Genomic DNA, 23,777 nt, shown 5'->3' with positions numbered 1-23,777 from the left:
TTATTTTAAAAATTTCCACTTAGCGACTGCTGATATTTTATCTGGCATGAGACATAATGAGCTTACACCACAGCCTATTAAACATGTATTCTTTGAGCTAACAGCTACTGTAGAAATCTACTGCCTGCAATGAAGTAGTAATCACGTTAACCACAATTTGCAACAGAGACATTACACTCTATTATTAGCTGGTAAAATGATTCCAGTTTTTGCTTATATCGTTGGGGATTCTTCAGTGTCATCCAAATGAAGTCACACCCAATCTGTACATAAGTAAGCATTTATGAGGGAAAGGCAGAAAATATCTAATTCATTATTATATAACTATTGCAAACGGTCATAAACATTGGCCATGAATGGTCTTTAAAAAAATTATTTAAAAATTATTACATCCTCTTTTGTTTTTCATCATATATTTTTTTTTTAAAAAAAATCATAGTTTACCAAACTGGAAAGGATTTTTAAAAAATTAAGAAATGATCTTAGCTAGTCTGATATACATCAATAAAATGCATCAATAATACCGGACATTCAACATTACACGGCCACATTTCTACTCCTATAACCCATCTCTTGCAAACCATATCTGCTAATTACGTCCTTGAATTTGCACCAGAAGGATCAGATTTGGGAATCATACAAAAGGAGGGAAGATGAATCTGTTCCCCTGATTTTAAAATGCTGTTTTTTAGGATTTTAAGCTATCAGTTCTTCTGTAAAATATTTAGCCTGCAAATTGCTTGTTTTCAATTGCTGCAATGATTCCATTACTAATACTTGGCATTTCTGTATGATACATTGTTAAAAATTAAAAAATGGAAAGTGACTCTGTCCAGAAGTATCCATAAATAAGAACTTTTGGCCTTGCTGCCCAACATTTGATGACCTGTGGCATTGGCTGTGTGAGGCCTTTGTTCACTCTGCTGTCAGTATTCCTCTTCCATATTATCATCAATGTTGAATATAACATAATACCCAATGGTGCCAGGATCTGCACCACTGTCAAGAATGGTTGTATTAGAATAAAGCATTTATTGCAAACAGTCAGTGCTAATAAGAGGTAGCAGCAAAGTGTTGGGAAACAAATCAGTAGACCATATGGCCAGGCTTCTGGCGTCTGTACCAGTGTTACGATTCAGTTATCAAGTCAATTGGAGTTCACAAGACTCACAAAATGAGAGAGAAAATCAAGTTCTTGTTTGACTCAGACAAAGTAAAATATTTTTGTGCTGTCCTTTTTTTTTTACCACGTCTTCACTGTGTAACTGTATTAATGCAAGCCAAAGAGCTTAGCAATAGTGTTCTGTTCCACAAAACTTAACCTAATGAGCTGTACTTTGACTAACACCACCATTGCAATGTAGTGCTACTACTATATTGACAGCCCTTGCCTTGCGAATTATAAAAGGAAGGAGGCTATAAGTCAGGGCAAAAGAATACCAAGTTCAGATCACTAAACAGTTGTCAAGATTGGAATTAAAAGATATTTATGGTTTCATTAAACCCTGCACTTCTAGTTTTACTTTCATATATTCCCAATACAGTACCTAAAAGGGCTTCTTTGATGTTCAGGGTGAACTGAGTAATATGGATAGTGGCCAACAGACAACCATAAATCTTCAGCCCTGAACTCATGCAAGCCTTAACAAAATGCAGTACTTCAAACAGCTACTTACTGCAAATCTACATATATTTTTTGGGATATAAATATGTCTGGCCATATGAAACTACTGTGTGAAGCTCAACAGGGTGAATAAAATCTCCCTTTGTCAAGGGAAGAAAGAGGATGACTAGCCAAACTGCCTACACTTGCCTGCTTTCAACTTTTCCCGTCTGATGACTAGCTAAAAGGACAAAGCTGCCCTCTATTTTCTAAAGATAAACATATCAAAGACTGTGAACCAAGTAAGAGTCAAAGATTTCCCATCACACAATCTAGACCAGTGATGGCGAACCTTTTAGAGACCGAGTGCCCAAACTTCAACCCAAAACCCACTTATGTATCGTTGGGTGCCAGGTGGGCATGGCCCATTGGGTGGGGGTGGCCCATTGGGTGGGCGTGGCTGCCGTGGTAACGGCAGACTGGGTGGGACTAAAAAGTTCACTGAAACAATTCCAACTTTGCGAGATCTTTTTTTTTCCCACGAGAAGTTGAAATTGAGTGATTGAACTTTTTTTTTTTTGCACACGGTGGCGGAGGCCTAAAGCGAAAAAGTTTTATCAATCCCAGATGAAGGTCTAGGACTCGGGCAATGGCACACGTGCCCACAGAGAAAGCTCTGCGTGCCACCTGTGGCACACACGCCATAGGTTCGCCACCACGGCTGCTTCTACAATGCACAGGGCCATTGACTTAAATGCATAAGTGAGCCTTACCAGACTAGGAGAGAAAGAACAAAGGAAAAACCAATTGTAGAATAAGAGAGAAACACACACAGAGAGAGACAGAGACAGGGAGAGGGAGAGGGAGGGAAGTAGAGAGGTAAGCCAAAGTCAACATGAACTGTATTCAAACTACTAGAAAACCAGTACAGTTTTTCTGAAATGCAATACAGGTAGTGCTCAACTTATAACCATTTGTTTAGTGACCATTTGAGGTTACAGCGGCACAGCATTGAAAGAAGTGATTTAGGCCTGTTTTTCACACAATTGCTGTAGCGTCACCATGGTCATGTGATCAACATTTGGGCACTTGGCAACTGGCATGTATTTATGATAGTTGCGCTGTCCCAGAGTCATGTGATCATTATTTGTAAACTTCCCACCTGGCTTTTGACAAGCAAAGGCAACAGGGAAAGCCAGATTCAATTAACAACTGCAGCAATTTACTTAACAAAGGCAGCCAAGAAGGTTATAAAATACAGCACAGCTCATTTAATAACTGTCTTGCTTAGCAACTGAAATTTTGGGCTCAATTGTGGTCGTATGTCAAGAACTATCTGTACCACATTTCGTATTTGACACTTGTAGAAGAAATCCATACTGAACTAAAAATTCATCCCTGCAATTCTTCAATATTTAGTAACATTCATTTTCATATTTGCAAAATACCAGGGAGAGATCTAGTAAGGTAAGGAAAAGAAAGGAAACAGCAAACTTGGGGTGAATAGGAATTACTCTTGACTTTAAGCTGCTTGATGTCCTCCCCATTTCATTTTTAATCTATAATGCTTATGTATGTAGTAATATTAATCCAGAATAACTTTTTAAGAATAAAAAATAGAGTTGCCAAACTAAAGTTAGTCAGCAAGCTTTGCAGAGTATTGCTGACTGAGTTGATGTTAAATAAATATAGCAATCTATCTTATATTTCTACAAAGGAACAAAAATAACTAGTGAGAAAAATATTTAAAATGTTCATCTAAAAGAAAGAAAAAAGAAAATAAAGTTTTAGCAAAAAGAGATGAATCAGTTATTTCTATCCAATACGCACATATTTTTAAATAGTTTAAATCGAATAATTCAAAAAAAGAGATGTGTTCTATCTAAACTCTCATCCCTTCTAATAGATGTGTGATTCATGTAAGACTATGGCCAAAGCAAAATTAAATAATGACCTAAGCTTGCAATATTTTCGTACTTCTTCATTAATTCAGGAATGTTTAGTGAAAGGGTAACATAAGCTAAGTCCATAGAGTAATTTGTAAAAGAGATTTGAATCCCACAACTTATTTGTTATAAGTATTTGAGCACTGATGGAATGATCTTCTATTTATATATTCTGAGAATGCAAAATACTGAAGAGCTTACTAATATCAAAAGATAATATTATCACTTACCTTAGAAACAAAACATTCTGCTATAGCTACAGGATCATTTTCACAGTTTTCCAAATCTTGCAGAAGTTCACTAGTTCACAAAAAAAGCGCAATACTGCATTTATTATCATCATATGCCAATATATATTGCCTACAGTTAAAAGTGGCACTGCATTTAAGACTATTAAAATAAAGTAGCACCGTTCATTCTGCTTCCTACTATAATGCTAATAAGTAATTAAGGATTTCTTATAAGTTTTTCTTTTTATAATTCCATTAATGATGTGAATAAATGTCTATTTGGCATTTATTGTTTCTCTACTTCAGCTGCCATGTTTATCAGGGTAAAAAAAGCAACTTCTGGCACTGTTTTATAACAGTTGTTAAGAACCTAGGGCAGGGATGTCAAACTCAATTTCATTGAGGGCCGCATCAGCATTGCGGTTGCCCTCAGGGGGCCGGGTGGGTATGGCCAGGGTGGGCATGGCTAGAGTGCGTATGGCCTACTGGATGGGCATGGCCAGCTCTACATCGTTCGCATCAAGGTTGCCTATGGGGGCCTGGGCAGGAGTGGGACAGATCTGAGGGTCTCTGGCAGGAGGAGGGTCTCTGGGCCAGGGCCAAGGCAGTGGGGGCCATTCCCTCACTGTTTCCAGAATGGCTTTGCGGGCCACATGAAACCACTTCGCGGGCCGGATCTGGCCCCCGGGCCTTGTGTTTGACATGTCTGACCTAGGGATATAGCACATGTAAGGGAAAGCAAAATGATACACCTTCATGCAGCACATACAAAACTGTTTTATAATAAATAGACTGCATGTGTGTCTCTTTGCCTACTACAGGGGTGTCAAACTCAATTTCATTGAGGGCCGCATCAGCATTGCGGTTGCCCTCAGGGGGCTGGGTGGGCGTGGCCTACTGGGTGGGCGTGGCTAGAGTGCGTATGGCCTACTGGGTGGGCGTGGCCAGCTCTACATCGTTGGCATCAAGGGTGCCTATGGGGGCCTGGGCAGGAGTGGGACAGATCTGAGGGTCTCTGGCAGAAGGAGGGTCTCTGGGCCAGGGCCAAGGCAGTGGGGGCCGTTCCCTCACTGCTTCCAGGAACATGAAACCACTTCGCGGGCCGGATCTGGCCCCCGGGCCTTGTGTTTGACATGTCTGGCCTACTAGCTCTGCAGTTTTCAAGTGGATTCATGAATTAAACCCCAGTTTGTTTGAACACAATTTATTAACTACATGACAATAGGTTGCATTTGAATAAACAAGCTAAGCCATAAACAAGCAATGGAGTTTAAGTACCATGCTAAGGGAAACCAAACCAAAGACATTATGGATTCACTCAATATATGAAACCACTTTTCATTCATCCCCATAATGCTATTCTCTACTCAAGGATGTACAGAAGCCCTTGAAACCGGGCAACACACAATTATATCAGTTTACCAACTGGGTTTCTTTTAAACAACATTTATCAGTATCAGTATCATCACTTTATCTGTGAGTAAACTATCAATTACAATTTGATCTGATGTACATTGGAAGACTGGAGATAATGTGGCTCACTATTCCTTTAGCACAGGGGTCTTCAACTTGGCCCTTTTATGACTTGTGGACTTCAACTCCCAGAATTTCTTAGCCAGGCACGCTGGCTGGGGAATTCTGTGAGTTGAAGTCCATAAGTCATAAAAAAGCCAAGTTTGAAGACCCCTGCTTTAGCATGTACAGGCTTCCTTCTTCTGAGCTCAGCTACTCATGCTATGAATCAGTTAACCTTTGTCACCAGCATCTGGATTGCTGTTTTGCATTTGTACAAAATATGTATGTTTATATGAGGGTATCAAAGTAATCTCAGCTGGCAACTGGAAATAAAGGAACAATGGGAAAACACTTTTTAATTTACTGTCCTCCTCCCAGTTATTTTCCAACATATGAAGTTATCCGTAAGAAATGTGATTCTGAGAAGCTGATACTTGACTGTTATGCTACACTGACTATGAAATGTATATGAATGACAGGTAGGAAACAGACAATATATTTCTCTTGCATGTTGCTACACAACTGTTTTCATGACATAGCAGGATTGAGGTAAAGCTTGCTTGAGAGAATTCCACAATCACGCATTTTCAGATACAACTTGTTGCTTGTGTGGGCTTCGTTGTGACTTGGGGCTTGGGCCAAGATTTGCAAACTCTGGGAAAAAGGAATATGTTAAAACCTAGCAAAAATTGGGCAAAAATAATTGGGTCTTTACAAAATTCAGCATGAAAAAAAAAATGGTAACTCTCACTAGGTGTGTCTGGCAAAGTTTACTAGATATGGATTAGAACATTATTAATAACTAGTTATCTTTATCATAATGAAGATAAAGAACTTTGTTCTGGTTACATCTGCTGTTTGATTGCTGATCTGGCATAATTCTGAAGGGCTTTACTATATACCAGGGTGGGTTGGGCCTTGTTGAAAATGAGAATGAATTACACAGAAGATTGACCAAAAGTCAACTGCAAGTCAAAAAGAATTCTTACACTACTTATAACTACTCTTTTCCTATGCAAAGAAAGTTTTTATTATTGATATCTTGTTTGGAGTTGCATAATAGATTCACAAGGGTTCTCATTACTTCTACCTTTAATTATGATATGCTCAGTTTAATCCCCATGCTTGGTGACCATGGTCTCCAAGGTCTTTACATTCACCCAATTATGATACAGTTGCATAGTATGATGTAACTATGATGTAACTAACTCTGAAGTAGCATTGCTAATATTAGTTCTTATGACACATCAAGATTTATGACCCAAGTCAGCCACATTCACTGTGGCAGAATAAATTATTAATAATATTAATCTCCCATTTCCCAGGCAGAATATTAGCTACACAAATACTATGGGAAATAGCTGACATTTCAGATTTGATTTCAAAAAAGCTGCTCCTCCCAAAAGTGGAAATAGGAAATGAGGCAGTATCTAAAATGGGTCCCACAGAACCAAGAGGTTTGAGCTAAGATTTATTATTATTACGACAAGTGGTCCATGAAATAATTCAAGTGGTAAACAAATACTTAATTAAACATTTTGGAGCTAAGTTTAATAAGCCTTTACAAATGGGAGGGTGATGAAAAGCAAACACAATGCAACTGTTACAGCTGCCTAATATGCTTTAAAAGGTGAAGTTTAATTCTTTATATAAAATATGTTGAGATTGTGTTGAAAATGGTTTCCCTGAGGTGACATACAGATTAAAATATGATAAAGTTATAGACAGTTTTAATATTCTGGCAATAGATAGAAAGGGCCTTTAGCAGCAAATTAAAGTATGTTCAGCAAAAACACATGGGACTCCCCATCTCCCACCATTTCTGCCCATTCTCTCTGCTCTCACATAATGTCCAGGCAACATGTCCATTCCCTGAAGCTATATAATTTGATGAGACCTAGGAAGCATAATTTTTCTGTAGCAATGCCTGCCCTTAGGAATAATTTCTGCCTGCCTGCCTGCCTGCCTGCCCACTGCTGTCCTTCATAAGTTCAGATGACTCTGACTCTCTTAGCTATCTAAAAACTAAAATCTAGTTTTTAGACACACAAAAGTAAAAATAAGAGCACCACTTTGCTAAGTTCATATAATGTGCATTATAGAACTGATGAAGTAGGATCAGACCATCTAGCTTGCCCAGGCACTAATTTTGTTCCCTCCCAGTTTTCAAGAATTTAAACACGTGCAATTTTAATATGACAGAACAAATCATTTAAATAGATGGAAACGTCCATATAAACTGGATTTAATTCATTTTAATTTGAGCTCAATTTAAATTAAATGTTTGCCTTGTTACAGCCACTTAGTAGGTCCTTCTCCCATCTTCATTCTGGAATAGTTTCTAAACATACAACCAAAGCCTTAATATAGTCTTCAATCACTCCAGGAAGTTTTGTATTTTTGCTTTAGTTCCTTCAAAACCAAATCAGCTTAAAAGTTATTATCAAAGGTATGCAAAGGCAGAATATGTTCCACAATCCAGTCCAGATATGACAAGGACACATATCATTGATGCCAGGTCTATATTTTCTTCACAGGGAAGTAGCTGATTTACTAAAATAGATACAAACTCTGTCTTTGATTTGTGCTTCTCGAGACAAGCAAATCCCCAAATTTGAGTTAAAAAGGATCTTTGCAGCTTCAATGAAAGCAAAATATTTTGTAAAAATGAAGAGAACCTCTCTGAAACAAGCCCAAATTGTAGCATAAATAAATATCAGGCATAGAATAAACTGTACTTGCAAAATATCCAAGTCTTTCCTAGTGTTATGCACAAATCTTCTAGAAGCATTGCCTTTGATGATTTTGTGGCAAGACCACATTCAGAAAAGGAGCAGATATATTCCTAAACATTCACTGGCATGTGGCTCTGTTTATTCCAATTTCTGGCCATGCACAGGCCAGTCTCAAAATTAAACTAACAGCATTTTCAATCACTAACAATATGAAGGAATGTCACAGGGAGACATGATACAGCTCTGAAAATATCTTTTATTACCCTTTTTTTAACCTCCACTCTGAAGATTATAATACTGTTATCTGTTTCAAGTACAGCCCTCCCCAATTTTCTTTATTCATTTCGTTCAACCTTCATACTTTATTCTTCCAGGAAGAAGAAGAAGGGGAAAAACAGGAACAGCGGTGTCATTTCTACATATGCTCAATTTAATATTTACTTACCTGTTGAAATGATAGATATCTTTTATGTTTCCAAACAAAGCCGATCGCTCCTCTGTACCCAAAGACAGCTTGGATTGGTCAGTGATACAATCAAGGTAATCCTATGAAATAAATGAAAAGGGTGCCTTAATGTTGTCTGCTCTTTTCTTCCTCAGAAAATGAAACTACCTTTAAACTGTGTAAAATGAGTCTCTGCCAGATCAATTTCACTCTGTATTACTGTAATCCCTTCAGTGAGTCCATCCCAAACAGGCCTTCTATTATGGAAGATAACAATACTTTATCTGTTCACCAATACGAAAGAAATACTCTCAAAGACTGAACATACTGTGCTGCTCAGACTATACCGTGTATGTTTTTTCAAGCTGCAAATATATTCAGATTTCACCCCTAGTGACAGCTTAATCACCCACATTAATCACCCAGTAATATCAATGACATCTTCCTATAGTAAGCCTCCCCCCACCGCCTTTAGTATTATTAACATACCTGGGCTTCATATAACTTGGGGGGGGGGAGAGAATGTAATTATTTCAGAGCTATTGAAATAAATGTTTTTAACATTTCAAAAATGCAACATAAATGTCATCATAGTCAGCTTGTAAAGAACAGAACATTTAGCTGTCTATATAACTTACCTAGTTACACATAATTTATAAGGTGGCATACTAGAATTTTTTTTTTTGCATGAACATATGCAAAATCTATGAACATAAAGAGTACATTTGGGGACAGATGAATAAAAACTATAAATGAATCTATTTCAGTATACTTCTTTGATTAAAAGTAAAATTTCATTAAAATTAACCTAACCTCTTGGGGATTTCATGAACTCATTCATTTTTTTATTTTTGGCAGAAGCATGGAAGTGATTTGCCATTGCCTTTTTTATCAAGTCTAACCTTCAGCCTTGATATTACCATCCAGTTTCTAATCAGGCCCAACTTGATAACAGACCAGATAACATCGACTACAAATCATAGAGAGCAACTAAATTCCTGCAGCAAAATTACCTTATTCTCTGAATGTCTTTAGAGTATTCAATAAGTCAGGACATTTTTGGAATGGGCTTCTCAGATTCTGGGAAAGAAAATGGCAGTTTGCAAAATATTAGAAGCCCAGAACATCTGTACAGTTTTTCATTACCAAGAAGATGGATAATTACTTTCCCAGTATATTAAAAGGTGGCTAGGAAGATCAAGAAATCCTTTCCTAATCCAGTTAAAAATAATTGCGTTCTAAAGTAAACAGATCCAGTTGCCAAGATTTTGCATCCTTTCAATAAATTTGGTTAAAGAAGACTCAAGTGAAAATCTTGCTTTTCTGATTGCGAGTATCTGCTAAGGTAGCAATACCACTTAAAGATAATTGCCTTTTGCATATACCGCTTCATAGTGCTTTACAGCACTCACTAAGCGATTTACAGAGTCAACATATTGGCCCCAACAATCTGGATCCTCATTTTACCAACCTTGGAAGGGCAGAAGGCTGAGTCAAATCAGTCAATTCAGGACTGAATTCCTGGCAGTGGGCAGAGTTTGCCTGCAATACTGCTTTCTAACCACTGTGCCACCACGGCATTAGCATTAATCTTAACAAGTGGATTTCCAAAACTATTATACTGTTTTTTCATGGTCTCTGCTTCCTGCCTATTCAGTCTGAGTACCCAACTTCAATATTTCTGTTTGTGTTCTACTCTACCAGCAGTTTCACACAGCAAGCTTCATGAACATGTCTATGCAGTCTTCCCGCCAACAGTACGAGAGTGGTTTGTTGCGCTCTTTCCAAACCTAGATATTAACAGCCATATGTTGCCACCTGTTGAAACATCAAAACATTTCATACATGGAAGCAAGCTACAATTGTGCAGCTTTTCGCTCAATAACCTGGACATAAGGATTCTTATCCAATTATTGCTAGATAACTGCCTTTTGCATATATCAATTCCCCCTGCAAAATAACTGTTTTGTCTATTTTCCTCATTAAATTATAATTTTACTGCCATTTAAGAAAAAAGGTAAACTTAGGTAAATGCAGTTATATATCTACATGCTGGAGGGTTGTAACAATTAAGAGCCATGACATCTAAATGCTAAAGAGTACACTTTCTACTCCTTTACTTTTCATTCCAATGCCATTATCTTAAGACCTCATTCTTAAGATCTCTTAAAATATGTTATTGTATTAAGTCACTGTAACAATAACCCCAGGGTTTCCTGAAACTTCCAAGTGACCTTTTGTTTTTATTCACAAGCTGCCTTGTAGCAAAGATTTAGGAAGCTTCATGAGGGAGAAACTATTGCTACAAGTACAAAAATACCCAGAATCTGAGTCAGTGATTGGAAAGAATAAACTAATACAATGGTAGATCTTTTCAAATTTGATTTTTTTTTTAAAATTCCATTTATATCCCGCCCTTCTCCGAAGACTCAGGGCGGATTACAAGCTTAGCAGTAGCCTTCATTCTATGTATATGCCTGCTTATTAGGGCTTTCACACACACCCCAAGCGGCATTATTACAAAGTCAGCTTAATTGCCCCCAACAATCTGGGTCCTCATTTTACCTACCTCGGAAGGATGGAAGGCTGAGTCAACCTTGAGCCTGGTGGGACTCGAACCTGCACTAATTGCAGGCAGCTGGTGTTACTTAAGGAGGCATTAGCCCACTGCTCCACCAAGGCTGGTTCTACTAGCATGAAATAAGCTTGCTCTAAAAAACCAAAATAGGGAGCTACAACATTTGCTAAGCATGATAAAAGACTTTTAAAATAGTACTTTATAAAGGAATTCATAATTCTCTTTTCCCACGTTAGTTCCAATTCAAAGGCAGTTTGCAATTATGCCTATATGAAAGTTAAACTAATCATTTTTACTAAATATCCAATTTTACCAACAAGCTATTTTAAAATTGAATGTTGTGGGTTCTGCTTTTGTTTTGAGGGCCTTTTATGTTTCTCATGTTATTCATCTAAGAGTTTAACAACTGCTTCCTGAGGAAAAGATGTAAAACTGTGTGACAGTCAAGACCTTTTACTATAAAAAATGAAGTATCAGAAAACATGGATTGCTCTATTCTTTATGTAAAACAAAGAAACAAAAACTGTATTGTACTATATAGAAACTGGACTGCAGATAATGATCACTCAAGTATGACAATAAGAAATCCATCAAAATGTAAATTGGATTTTGGCATGGCTTTACCTAATTTTTGTAATAGGATCTGGAAACAAAGGCACTGAACTATTTTACTTGAATTCTGTCTGTTTGCAAATCATGGTACAGAACTTGCCAATAAAATAAGGTCAACATAACACTTCTAGACCTTTCCTCAGATTACTATCAAAATTTACAATGCAGAATTAAATATTGTTCAGTTTCTGGGAAAGAGGCCTATGTGGTGAGGATGCTGCTGCTTCTCCTTGTAAAACATTGTTAACATATTTATTTCACAGCCAGTCATTTATTTTTGAATAGAGCTATAACAGTACCTCAATGCACTGAAATGCCAAATGTAAAGTTGAAAGTTCAGAAATGTTGCAGATGAGATATTATATATCTTTGCATTAAATGCCAAAATAATCATATTAACTCTGAATGCCCTCTTTAGTTATTAAAGGCAAGAACAAGTGCTAATCCACAAGCAATTGTTATCAGCAAATGTAGCTATTTTCTCTTACCATTTGAAAGTGCTTATTAAAAAGAAGTTCAATAGAAACTCTACTGGCATGGGAGTTGAACTCTCTTGCCAAAAACAGCATGTTTAAATTTCATGAGACAAAGTAATGAGCATCACAGAGAATTAAAACTTTGTTCACACAACTCACCCTAAGAGTTCCTAACTAACCTTAACTGGGATTGTAGCCACAGAGATGAAATCGGCTCTATAAAACCCACTTCTGAAGATCATTATGTTCAAAATAACTCGTGGGAAGCAACCAACCCAATAAATAAATAACTCAAGAGCTTTCAAATTAGAGATCTGTATTGTGCCTTGTCATTTAATAGCTCCGCAAACTCGACCTAGAGCAAGAAATGCCATTAAAAATGGAACATGATCTCTCATTCTGTCCTGCATGGAAAATGATCAAAGCTACACAACCACGAGTTTGTTTTATAGACTTAATCACTTTTTCCCCCTGTTTAAGAATTATTTGACCCCAACAGACCAATGGAAAATACTAACAATGTAAAAGCAAGCTATGATCGTTTGAAATCCTGATTTTAAAAAGTGTGGAAAATCCCTGATAACCTACCAGACCATTTATTGTTAAAGTGAAGTGAACTCAGTATCTGCTGGGAAACAAAAGGAAAAGACCAACCTACTAAACCAACCATGGAATTAAAACTAATTTAATAAAGTTTACAGTTTGAGTATCATACCTGCTCAAACAGTTTAACAATTGAATGAATTTGAAACACAACCAAAAACTCACTCATTATTCTCCCCTTTTGGATTTTCTGCATATAAGTATCCTACTGATTCAAAACAAGAATGCCCGAATTAATCAAGAATACCAAAGTTTCAAGTGATAAGGTCATGTAATGTGTCAGAAGGAAAAGAAATGAATCCCTTAAATTCAGTAATAAATAAATAAATAATATATATTACACAATACTAAAATATCCACAATAACACTCTAATAAACCATTAACTAACAACATTAAACATCAATAATGTTAGCCACAGTGCTCCTGTGGCTACATACAAGAAGACAATCTCAAAAGTCCCCTGAAAGAAACTCAGTTTACTACCTCCCAGAAAGCAACCACAGTTATGGCTAACCTAACATCTAAGGGTAGATTAGTCTATAACAGTAACTTCTGGTTTCATCTCTACCACCATTCCCCCCGCTCCCGCTTCAACCACGAAAATTTTAAGAAGTTTTCCCTGATGACCATGCTAGACAGATCAACTTCAATTGGAGGTGGAGTGCCAAACTATACACAAGTTTACAGATTAAACCAGCCCTTTGGTGTGTGTGTGCGTGTTGGTGTGTGTTAAGTATAGATGTAATATGCTCATGGTAAACAACACTTGCCAACAAGTAGGCATATGCCTTTTGTAGCAAACTGTATCTTCCAAGTGGTGTTCAAAGTCATCTCCAGGTAGAGTACAAGGCAACAACCTTAAGTTGTAGCAATAAGGATATGCAACAAGGACTAAACTTTGGTGTTATTGTTCATTCAGATTCCTTTATATATCACCAGGATGCACATAAATATGATCTGACAAAGGTATGTAAAAGATCAGAAACTGATGGGGCAATTATTTTTTTCATAAAATCATATATTATAGTATATATCTTTCCCCCATCCCCTGTTCTGAAATTTTGATAGGCTTTCTTCTTATCAGATTGGACATATTGCTCTGCACAGCCCTGTGAGGGTATTATAAAAATATGCTTCTACCTCAGCCGATATGTCCATGTGGGAAACTTTGGGCTCACTTGTGGTCATACGTTGAGGTGTTTCCCTAGCCATGTTAACTGAATGGACCAAATGAACTAGATTGTTAAGAGGATTTATGACTTACTATATAAATATGCTTGCCTCTATTTAACAATGTACTACATCACAAATTTTACCCATTTTTTCCTGATAATATTTATATTTTATCAGAACAATGTCTCAACGTTGGTATCATAATACCTTGGCCACTCTGCTGTTGGAATAGAAGAAAAGTTCAGCTCCTTTAAAAAAGATAACAGGGCAATTGGAGCAGCTTCCCTGTCTTAAATCAAATCACAATTAAGTAACAGACCCACTTATTTTCAGGCCAAAGTTGCAACATTTCTGTCCTGGGCAACCAGCTCTTTATAAGCATGGTCAAAACTTTTATCAAAACAGTATTTTTGAAGAGTAGCAGGAAGCGAATTGCTACTGAGAGGGAGAAAATTCTTCTCTTATCTTCTGCCATAACCACAAGATTTACTCTGAGACTGGGGGATGGGAATTGGGGAGTTAGTAAATGGAACATAATTCTCCATGAACATCATGAACTCCGGAGGAGACTCGTATTTTCAAGCAAGTCTGAGGCACCCCCTAATTTACATTCTACAATAAAATTATATGATCAAAACCTGCAAATTATCTACCTGCCATTCACGTTCTTTACAACAGGCTCTTGCAGGTTTTTCCTCATAGTCCTTTAAAAACTATTTTAAATCACTGACAATCAACCAAGATTCACATAAAGGTCTTTTCACAAAGTAATTCTTATAACTAGGTATTAGTAGGTATAGATTCTTACCTTTTTCCCAACTTTGGGATTAAGCATTGACTTTAAACTAATGGTATTTGTCAGGAACAAAAACATAATACCAATCAGATTCAAAAGAGCTCTGGGCATTTTTTGTCAACAAAGGAATAATTTGAATGGTGTGAGAGAACCTGTGGGATAGAAATTCCTTCCCCTTTAACTGTAGTTGGCCTGAAGCAGCCTCAGTGCTTAGCCTCCTTCCAGATGGCTGCAGGCTAAAAAGGTGTAATAAGATAAACATGAAACAAGGTTGATCTGCAGAACTGCTCTTGAGGCAATTTGGGGATGGATTCAACTAAACATGGTGAGGCTTTATTTCAACAAAACTGAGGTACTGTAAGTAGAAAAGGTGAATTGTTAGGCATAAGTATGATATGCGCAAACAGTTGTAGATGGGACAGCACTGCCCCTTGAATATTTTTAGTCTCAGGGTAAGAACACACAACTAAACTATAAAAAATAGGCTTGCTTTCAGTTGCATGTGCATAAATCACTAATGATCTTTATGTCAATCTACTTTTGAAGACAACTTCTGCTGACTTTTTCAGATGAATGTGTAGCTGTCGCTCAAAAGCCCAACATGCCTTTCAGTGGTCAGTTACTTCTATCCTGAGATTTTATCAGCACTCATTTATTTCAGTTCGATATCATTTCTCTTTTTAATGCCTATTCGCCCAGCTGAGGGATATATTCTTATAGTAACTGTTGTAAATAATTTGATGTCATTAGCTAACCTAATAGAGCCTTGGTGGAGCAGTGGGCTAATGCCTCCTTAAGTAACACCAGCTGCCTGCAATTAGTGCAGGTTCTCATCCCACCAGGCTCAAGGTTGACTCAGCCTTCCATCCTTCCGAGGTAGGTAAAATGAGGACCCAGATTGTTGGGGGCAATTAAGCTGACTTTGTAATAATGCCGCTTAGGGGGTGTGTGAAAGCCCTAATAAGCAGGCATATACATAGAATGAAGGCTACTGCTAAGCTTGTAAGCCGCCCTGAGTCTTCGGAGAAGGGCGGGATATAAATGGAATTAAAATATAAAAATATAAAATATAAAATATAATACCTCTTTTCTCAACGTATTTGCAGACAATCTATATTCTATAAACACATGCAAATGCATGCCTATCTTGGAGTAAAATCACTATCTTCTTTCATTGGAAGAATTGTTTGTCTATTTTTATATACCTTTTCCTGTTATTTAAACAGGTATCAGTCCTAATTCATGGTTCAATATTTTTGAATAGCCAGGTAAACTACGTTAACTGGTTGTTGAAGTCTCTGCTGGTTCTTATTACTTCTTCAGAAAGATTCAGGCTACATAGTACTATATAACTGCATTCAAGAACAGATGTTAAACCAGCTTTCTCCAACTTAACTCTGAAACAAAATGTAGAGGCAAAAATCCCAACAGTGAACAAGCTTACTGGGAATTCTCAGTACTGAACATCTAATATTTCAGGAATTCAGATTGAAAAGAACTGATAAAACAATAGCCTGGGATTTTCCAGTATTCCCTTTTGATTCATTTTTTTAAGAACTGGCCTTATTTCCAGTTTTTTAATGTAGGAGCGAATGTGTTGGCCAAGTATTTTCAACTATGTTTATTTTCTGTTTCTTGTTTCAGGTCTTTAATTTCCTTAGCTTAGTATTTCTTGATTTCTGCAATCTAGCACAATTAGTTTGCATGCCTCTAAGCATGTCATATTACGTATTTTGTTAGATGATTTTAAATCATTTTAAGATGGATACTATCTGGATTTGCACTGTTGTCAGCAGCTTCAAAAACACAATCCTTTCTCATGCTTCAGCTACCCAGACTGCTTTCCTGAAAATACAGGGGTCTGAGTAGCTGAAGCAAATAATAACATGCGTATACAAGAATGAATATACATGCACATATCCTATATGTTCAGCATTTCATTTTTAATCCTTTGATTATTTTATAGATGTTTTATTCTAGAACTTTATGAAGATTTATGCAAAGCACTTTACATTTAGTCCTAAATTCAAATTATAAATCGTTCAAACAAATGACCAACAATTAAAGCAAAATTACTTTGCACTATCATCCATGTCTACCATTGTTATTATTAACAAGGATTTGTTATAAACTGGTTCTGAAATAAATTTTTTGACCTGTTTAACATCTTGGGTAAGGCTTTATTGTGAAAGCTGCTAATACTGCACTTCATTGTTTTAGTTAGTAATTGGACAGAAGTTAAATAAAACATTAGTTCCCAGTTCTATCAATCTGTATTCATTTATTTTCCCTGCACATTTCTTACTATTTTATCAGTAAGTATCTTGGAATTTCAGGTGCCTTTGAAAGTAGAAATACTTTTGCATGTATTGTATTTTTCATTTTCATTATAATAGCTTGCAGCTTTCTAAGTTATCATTATTTAAGCATGTTACCAGTCTTATGGAGGGGAATACAGGCAAAAGGAGATCTATGTTTTCAAAGATAACATGTGAGCAGGGGACAGCTCATCCTTTCTCAAGTAATTTTAATCACACCATGGAAAATGCCACTGTGCATATAATTAGGCACTGGCTGATTATACCGGTATCATAATGTTTAGTGTCTCTATCATGGGGGTTAAAGTTTCTATAACAGTTTTTCAATCTCAGCAACTTTAAATGTATGGACTTCAATTGCCAGAAGTCTAAAATGGAGAGATACTTTTATAACTTATTTCCTGGATTAATTAAGTGCAGAGCAAAAATTCATCCCCAATGCTGGAAAACATATACAGAAACACAGGCCCCTATATATAAAACACTAATATTTTGAGGGTGTTACGGTTTTTAAGACATAGGACATAATCCTGACACAAAACTTCTCTTTGTTCTACTGACTATGTATAGCATTGGCCACAGAAAGTCACGATTCATTTATTAAAGTCCATTAGTAGATGTGCAGTAACATCTTGAAAACAGGCCCAGAGCCACATATTTTATATATATCTTCCTAAAAACTGTCTGTGAACCATTTGGCATCAGGAACAAAGAAAGAGGTGGAAAATCTCTACATACTGAACCTAAAGCATTGTATCTTCCCCAGTTGTTACACTTCCTACTTAAGCACACTAAGTGGACTATAGAAAATTACAAAATAAGGAGAAGGAAATTTTCTGGAGGAACCTATAAACATTCTCTGAAATATGCCCCACAGGGGGAAAAAAAGCTAGCTCCCTAATAACAGAAGAAAAACTAAAGAGATGACTGACAGTACAGGCCAGAATATGTGAGAATTAGCCTAATGATGTCAATTAGTGAAAGAGAGGAGTTAACAGAATTAAAAAAAAGAGTGGATTGTGGTGAGGGGAATATAAATAAAAGATTAAAAAGGTAAAGGTAAAGGTTCCCCCGCACATGCGTGCTAGTCGTTTCCGACTCTAGGGGCCAGTGCTCATCTCCATTTCAAAGCCGAAGAGCCAGCGCTTGTCCGAGGACATCTCCGTGGTCATGTGGCCGGCATGACTAGACACCAAAGGCGCACAGAACGCTGTTACCTTCCCACCGGAGCGGTCCCTATTTTTCTACTTGCATTTTTACGTGCTTTCGAACAGCTAGGTTGGCAGAAGCTGGGACGAGTAACAGGCGCTCACTCTGTTACGCGGCACTCGGGATTCGACCCGCCAAACTGCCGACCTTCTGATCGACAAGCTCAGCGTCCTAACCCACTGAGCCACCGCGTCCCTAAATAAAAGATTAATGATAAGTAAAACAGAATTTGAAGCCAATGGTATTAAATTATCAGATAAAACCATTATTTATCAACCAATCTTTACCTTATTATTTACCAGAGAGGCAGCATAGTATAGTGGTTAAGACATCACATTAGAAACCAGAACTGTGAGTTCTAGTTCTGTCTTAGGCACAAAGTCACTTGAATATCTGAGGCCATCCATTCTCTCTCAGCCCTAAGGAGGGAATGGCAAATTACTACTGAATAACCTTGCCAAGAAAACTGCAGGGATATGTCCAGGCAGTCAGAGGACTGGACATGGCTGAACATAGGGAAAAATATGATTTATCTCTATTAGATGTTTTATTTTCCACAAACAATCAATATTGATGTATACATTTATGTATACATAAATCAATGCTTTAAACCAGAGGACCCCAATCTTTTGGGAACCAAAGACTGGTTATGTGGAGAGAGGTCTTTCCATGGACCAGAGAGTGTGTGGTTTTGTGTGCTGCCTGCATGCTGTGAATGGGGCTTTCGTTGTTTGTGCAGATCGGTTGCTGGCATGCCATGGCCCGGTACTGAAACCAGAACTGTGAGTTCTAGTTCTGTCTTAGGCACAAAGTCACTTGAATATCTGAGGCCATCCATTCTCTCTCAGCCCTAAGGAGGGAATGGCAAATTACTACTGAATAACCTTGCCAAGAAAACTGCAGGGATATGTCCAGGCAGTCAGAGGACTGGACATGGCTGAACATAGGGAAAAATATGATTTATCTCTATTAGATGTTTTATTTTCCACAAACAATCAATATTGATGTATACATTTATGTATACATAAATCAATGCTTTAAACCAGAGGACCCCAATCTTTTGGGCACCAAAGACTGGTTATGTGGAGAGAGGTCTTTCCATGGACCAGAGAGTGTGTGGTTTTGTGTGCTGCCTGCATGCTGTGAATGGGGCTTTCGTTGTTTGTGCAGATCGGTTGCTGGCATGCCATGGCCCGGTACTGGTCCACAGACCAGGGTTTGGAGAACCCTGCTTTAAACTGTATTCAAATTCAGGTGGATTCTAAATACTAGCTTTAAATTGCATGATTAAATAAATTTAAGAAGTATTTTCTAGTCCTCAATAGGAGATAAGGGTTTACTTTAGAAATATTAGGGGAATTTGGCACTCAGTGGCACTGAACTACCAGTAACTTTAATCAAAATAGGGAAAGCTTAGAAGCATCATCAATCTGCCTCAAAATTTGAAACGTTAGAATTGAGATTCCTTTGAAGTACAACATTAAAAAATAATTTATTCACAAATAATATAAAAAATATTTGTGAAGTTCACTGCAGATTCTTGTATCCAATCAGTTAAAGGCACAGAAAGTTAATTTTTGGATTTGGGTCCAAAGTCCAACGCAGATGAGAAGGGAGATAAGTTATGGTATATTGTGAATCCCTTAAAAAACACAGCCCTCTATTACTCAACCTGTTGTAACCGTCCCTTCGTATTATTCTCTTATCTTTGAATACAAGACATGATCATGGAGAACAGAGGTAACCTTTGTGTCTGGACCTATATTTGTGGCCACTCTTATAATAGTGGGCTGGTGGGTGATGGGCTTGATGAAGCCTGCAGAGTTCTTTTCATAGCTCATCTTTCTCCAGCTCAGTTCACTCATAAAATGTTGTTTACTTTTTCTCAGTTTTGGCTGTGACTTACTAGAGACATTTCTCACAACTAGGTCTTAAATACTAATTATTTAATGTTTCTCCGTAGCTTAGTATAGCCATATATTAACGGTTCTGCCTGTTTCAATATGTTTTCCACATTTTCAAAAGGAAAGCTTTTTTTTAACAAGAAAAGCTAAGATACTAACATTTTTTTGCAACAAATCTAGATGTGGTATTTGTGTTGTAGTTCACTTTGTGTTTGCATGCATGAATGCGTATCAGTGATGTGCAGGATCTAAAGCAGGAACTGTCCTAAAGGGAGGCATCTAACCTTTTCTCTTTGCTAAAAGTTTAATTGGAAACTCTTCCTTGTTGTTGTTCACAAGGAACAAAAGTTACCATTGGTAACAACAGAGCATCTTTTCTATTATAAACAGCACTTTCTCGGGTAAACAGTGGTTTTAATTAGGGCCATGACAGGGCAAAGGGTTAAGAATCTCTCTTTACATGCTGCTACTCCACTCTGCTCTATCCCTTCCCTATAACCTATCAGCTATTTATTTTAAATTATTTATTTTAAAACAAATGAAACAACTTAAAAGCATCACTTTCGAGAAAAAACCAAAAGGACAATCAGTGTGTTTACATCCAATAAACAAAAATAATTATAATTACAGTGGCCATTTATTTATATCAACAACTTAAACACATTTTTTAATTTCCAGAAAGAAAAGAAGTAATTTCTTCCCCATAGACATTTGCTGAAAATTAAACTTTCCATTATAAAAGCAGAATTTTCTTGATGAATGTAGTTTTGATTGTATTCATACTTGTGCTAGGAAGTCTTTTCTCCTCATCCAAGCATTTTTCATCTCCTCACTATTTTCATTCAAATTTTAATGAGTGGATGAATAAAATGAGCAACTTCAGTCATCAATATAAGCATATTCACCTACTTGAAATTAGAAAAAGGTATTTGGTCTTTAGTAATAAATAACAGTTAACACTACTATTTGTGATTATGTTACCCAGCCTGGTAATGAAACATTTTCAAGAAAAACAGCAAAGAACCCAAACTATATGAACTACAATTACTACTTACTAAACTTAATTGAGTAAGCTGGCAGGAATAGCCAACACTCCAGAATAGAAGGCTTAAGATACAGAAGGATCTTGACAGACTTGAACATTGGGCACTATCTAACAAAATGAAATTCAGTGGTGAAAAAAGTAAGGTTCTACATTTAGGTAAGAAAAACCAAATGTACAGGAACAGTATAGGTGGTACCTTGCTCAATAGTAGTAACTGTGAGAGGGATCTTGGGGTCCTAGTGGACAATCACTTAAATATGAGCCAGCAGTGTGCTGCAGCTGCCAAAAAAGCCAACACAGTGCTAGGCTGCATTAACAGAGGGATAGAATCAAGATCACGTGAAGTATTAATACCACTTTACAATGCCTTGGTAAGGCCACACTTTCAATACTGCATCCAGTTTTGGTCATCACGATGTAAAAAAGATGTCGAGACTCTAGAAAGGGTATAGAGAAGAGCAACAAAGATGATCAGGGGACTGGAGGCTAAAACATATAAGGAAAGGCTGCTGGAATTGGATATGTCTAATTCAATGAAGAAAAGAATGAGGGGGGACATTTTAGCAGTGTTCCAATATCTCAGGGGCTGCCACAAAGAAGAGGGAGTCAAGCTATTCTCCAAAGCGCCTGAAGGCAGGACAAGAAGCAATGGTTGGAAATTAACCAAAGAGAGAAGCAACCTAGGACTAAGGAGAAGTTTCCTGACAGTTTGAACAATTAAGGAGTGGAACAACCTGCCTCCAGAAGCTGTGAATGCTCCAACAGTAGAAGTTTTTAAGAAGAGACTGGACAGCCATTTGTCTGAAATGGTATAGGGTTTCCTGCCTGAGCAGGGGGTTGGACTAAAAAACCTCCAAGGTCCTTTCAAACTCTATTATTATTATTATCAGGGCTTTTTTTGTCTTAGAACGCTCAGAACGGAGTTCCGGCACCTTTTTTGATGGAACCTTGTAGTGTAGGCAAGGCGGGTTGTATGACATGTGTGAGTTCTGGCACCTTTTTCTTTTACAAAAAAGCAGATTATTATTATTATTATTATTATTATTATTATTATTATTATTATTGTTGTTGTTGTTGTTGTTGTTGTTGTTGTTGTTGATAACAACAATTTTCTACTAATAATGACAAAATGGTAGCTAATAATGTGAAGCCAATTAAATAAACAATTAAATTATAAATACTTAAAATTAATAGCCAAAGTAAAATTAATAGATACTTGATCACAGAACAGTAATCACTATCTATGATATTGAAACACAAGCTCTCTAAAATAAAAAAGTGACTATTTCAGGATCTATTTGTAGAACCAGTACCTGCTTAAAAGATTTATAACCAGCTGCAGTTAGAAAATCTTACTATTTAGAAATTATTTTTATGGTATTTTACTACTTCCTAAATGTACATTAAAACAGCTTTTCTAAACATCTATTGCTACTGAACTGGCAAACATTTCAGAGACTTTTATGGAGTCAGGAATTTGTACAAACTTAAAATATTTTCCTATAAATAAATTCTAGCATTATGATCATTTCATTTTTTCCTCTTTGATTAAGATTACATCTAGTTATGCTTTCAAATGAACACTCACGTTTGAAATTTATATGAATACTTTTATTAGTAAGCAGTTTTTTAACTGAGAATAAAGGTATTTAAATATTATGTCAGCAGTATTAAACATTTAAAATGCCTCCCTTATTTATACAATATGTCAGTAGCTCTGCTTGCTTTATCTCTTTATTTCAGTTTTGTTTAAGGGTATTTAAACTTTTTTCCTGTGTGGATCTTATTGTATATCAGCAGTTAAGATATAGATATGCAGGAAAAGACTTGTTTCTACAGATTAATTCTTTTACAAGCTGTCTTTGTATATGAAATCCTGATAATCTGATTTGCCTTGCTGTCTGCTTCAGTGTGCATCATCAGACTAGTATTTTCTTTTCCAGATTAGTGATGTACTTAAAAAAGAGAATTGCCCAAAGCCATATATTATAACATTTCCATATTATGTGTAAAATGTATGTCTGCTTTTAACAGCTAAAAAAATCACAAAAAAGCAATAAATAAATACTTAATCCCCACTTTTAAGAATATTGTTAAAAAGTTACGAACTAATAGAATCAAGTGATATATTCTAAAATCCCAAAAAATGTAGTCTCAAATTTAACATTTTATCATCCAGGAGATAAATATCATTTATTTTTGTGTAAACAGAAGTAAGGTGCCACCAATCCATGACTTTTATTTCCATTCAACCTTTACGGTTTGAGGTTCTAGGTTTTTGCTACAGCAGCAAATCAAGAAACTTCTTTTACCAGCTTGATTTAGTGGGAAAGTTCTAAAACTAGCCTGCTTGCAAAAAATAAGATAGTAAAGCCTATTTCCCCCAAAAGTACCTTTCTACGGTTCATGTACATCTGGCATAATTAGCAAGGAAACTTTTTTTAAAAAAGGAAAGAAAATTAGTATCAGGGGTTACAGTGTTTCAGACTGTAGCTTGAAGTCATCAGAGGCTTAGCATTAGTCTCTCTTGCTGATTCTAATAAGAATTTTCTTCTCATAAAAACTATAACAAGTGGGCAACCTCTGAG

General features: G+C 36.6%; 1 protein-coding gene across 2 annotated transcripts in view; it reads right to left on the bottom strand.

Moving 5' to 3' along the window:
- The window catches only part of PLEKHG1 (pleckstrin homology and RhoGEF domain containing G1), a 139,549-nt gene that overhangs the window by 39,838 nt on the left and 75,934 nt on the right, over nt 1-23,777 (bottom strand). Inside the window, exons 1-3 of one of the 2 annotated variants that reach the window (XM_083348723.1) lie at nt 9,488-9,575; nt 8,475-8,575; nt 3,780-3,849 (exon numbers count right to left, since the gene is read on the bottom strand). Coding sequence is in view for 1 of the 2 variants with exons in the window: in XM_083348722.1 (XP_083204848.1) it covers nt 3,780-3,849; nt 8,475-8,575 (171 nt within the window). In the remaining variant the exon portion in view is untranslated. Of the gene's footprint in view, nt 1-3,779; nt 3,850-8,474; nt 8,576-9,487; nt 9,576-23,777 lie in introns of those variants that run through there. The other variant, XM_083348722.1, reaches the window with a different exon arrangement.

Source organism: Vipera ursinii (assembly GCF_947247035.1).
Source record: "Vipera ursinii genome assembly, chromosome: 1".
Lineage (NCBI taxonomy): Eukaryota > Metazoa > Chordata > Lepidosauria > Squamata > Viperidae > Vipera > Vipera ursinii.
Note: the sequence above shows the minus strand (reverse complement) of the source record. Positions and strands in the feature narration are given on the sequence as shown.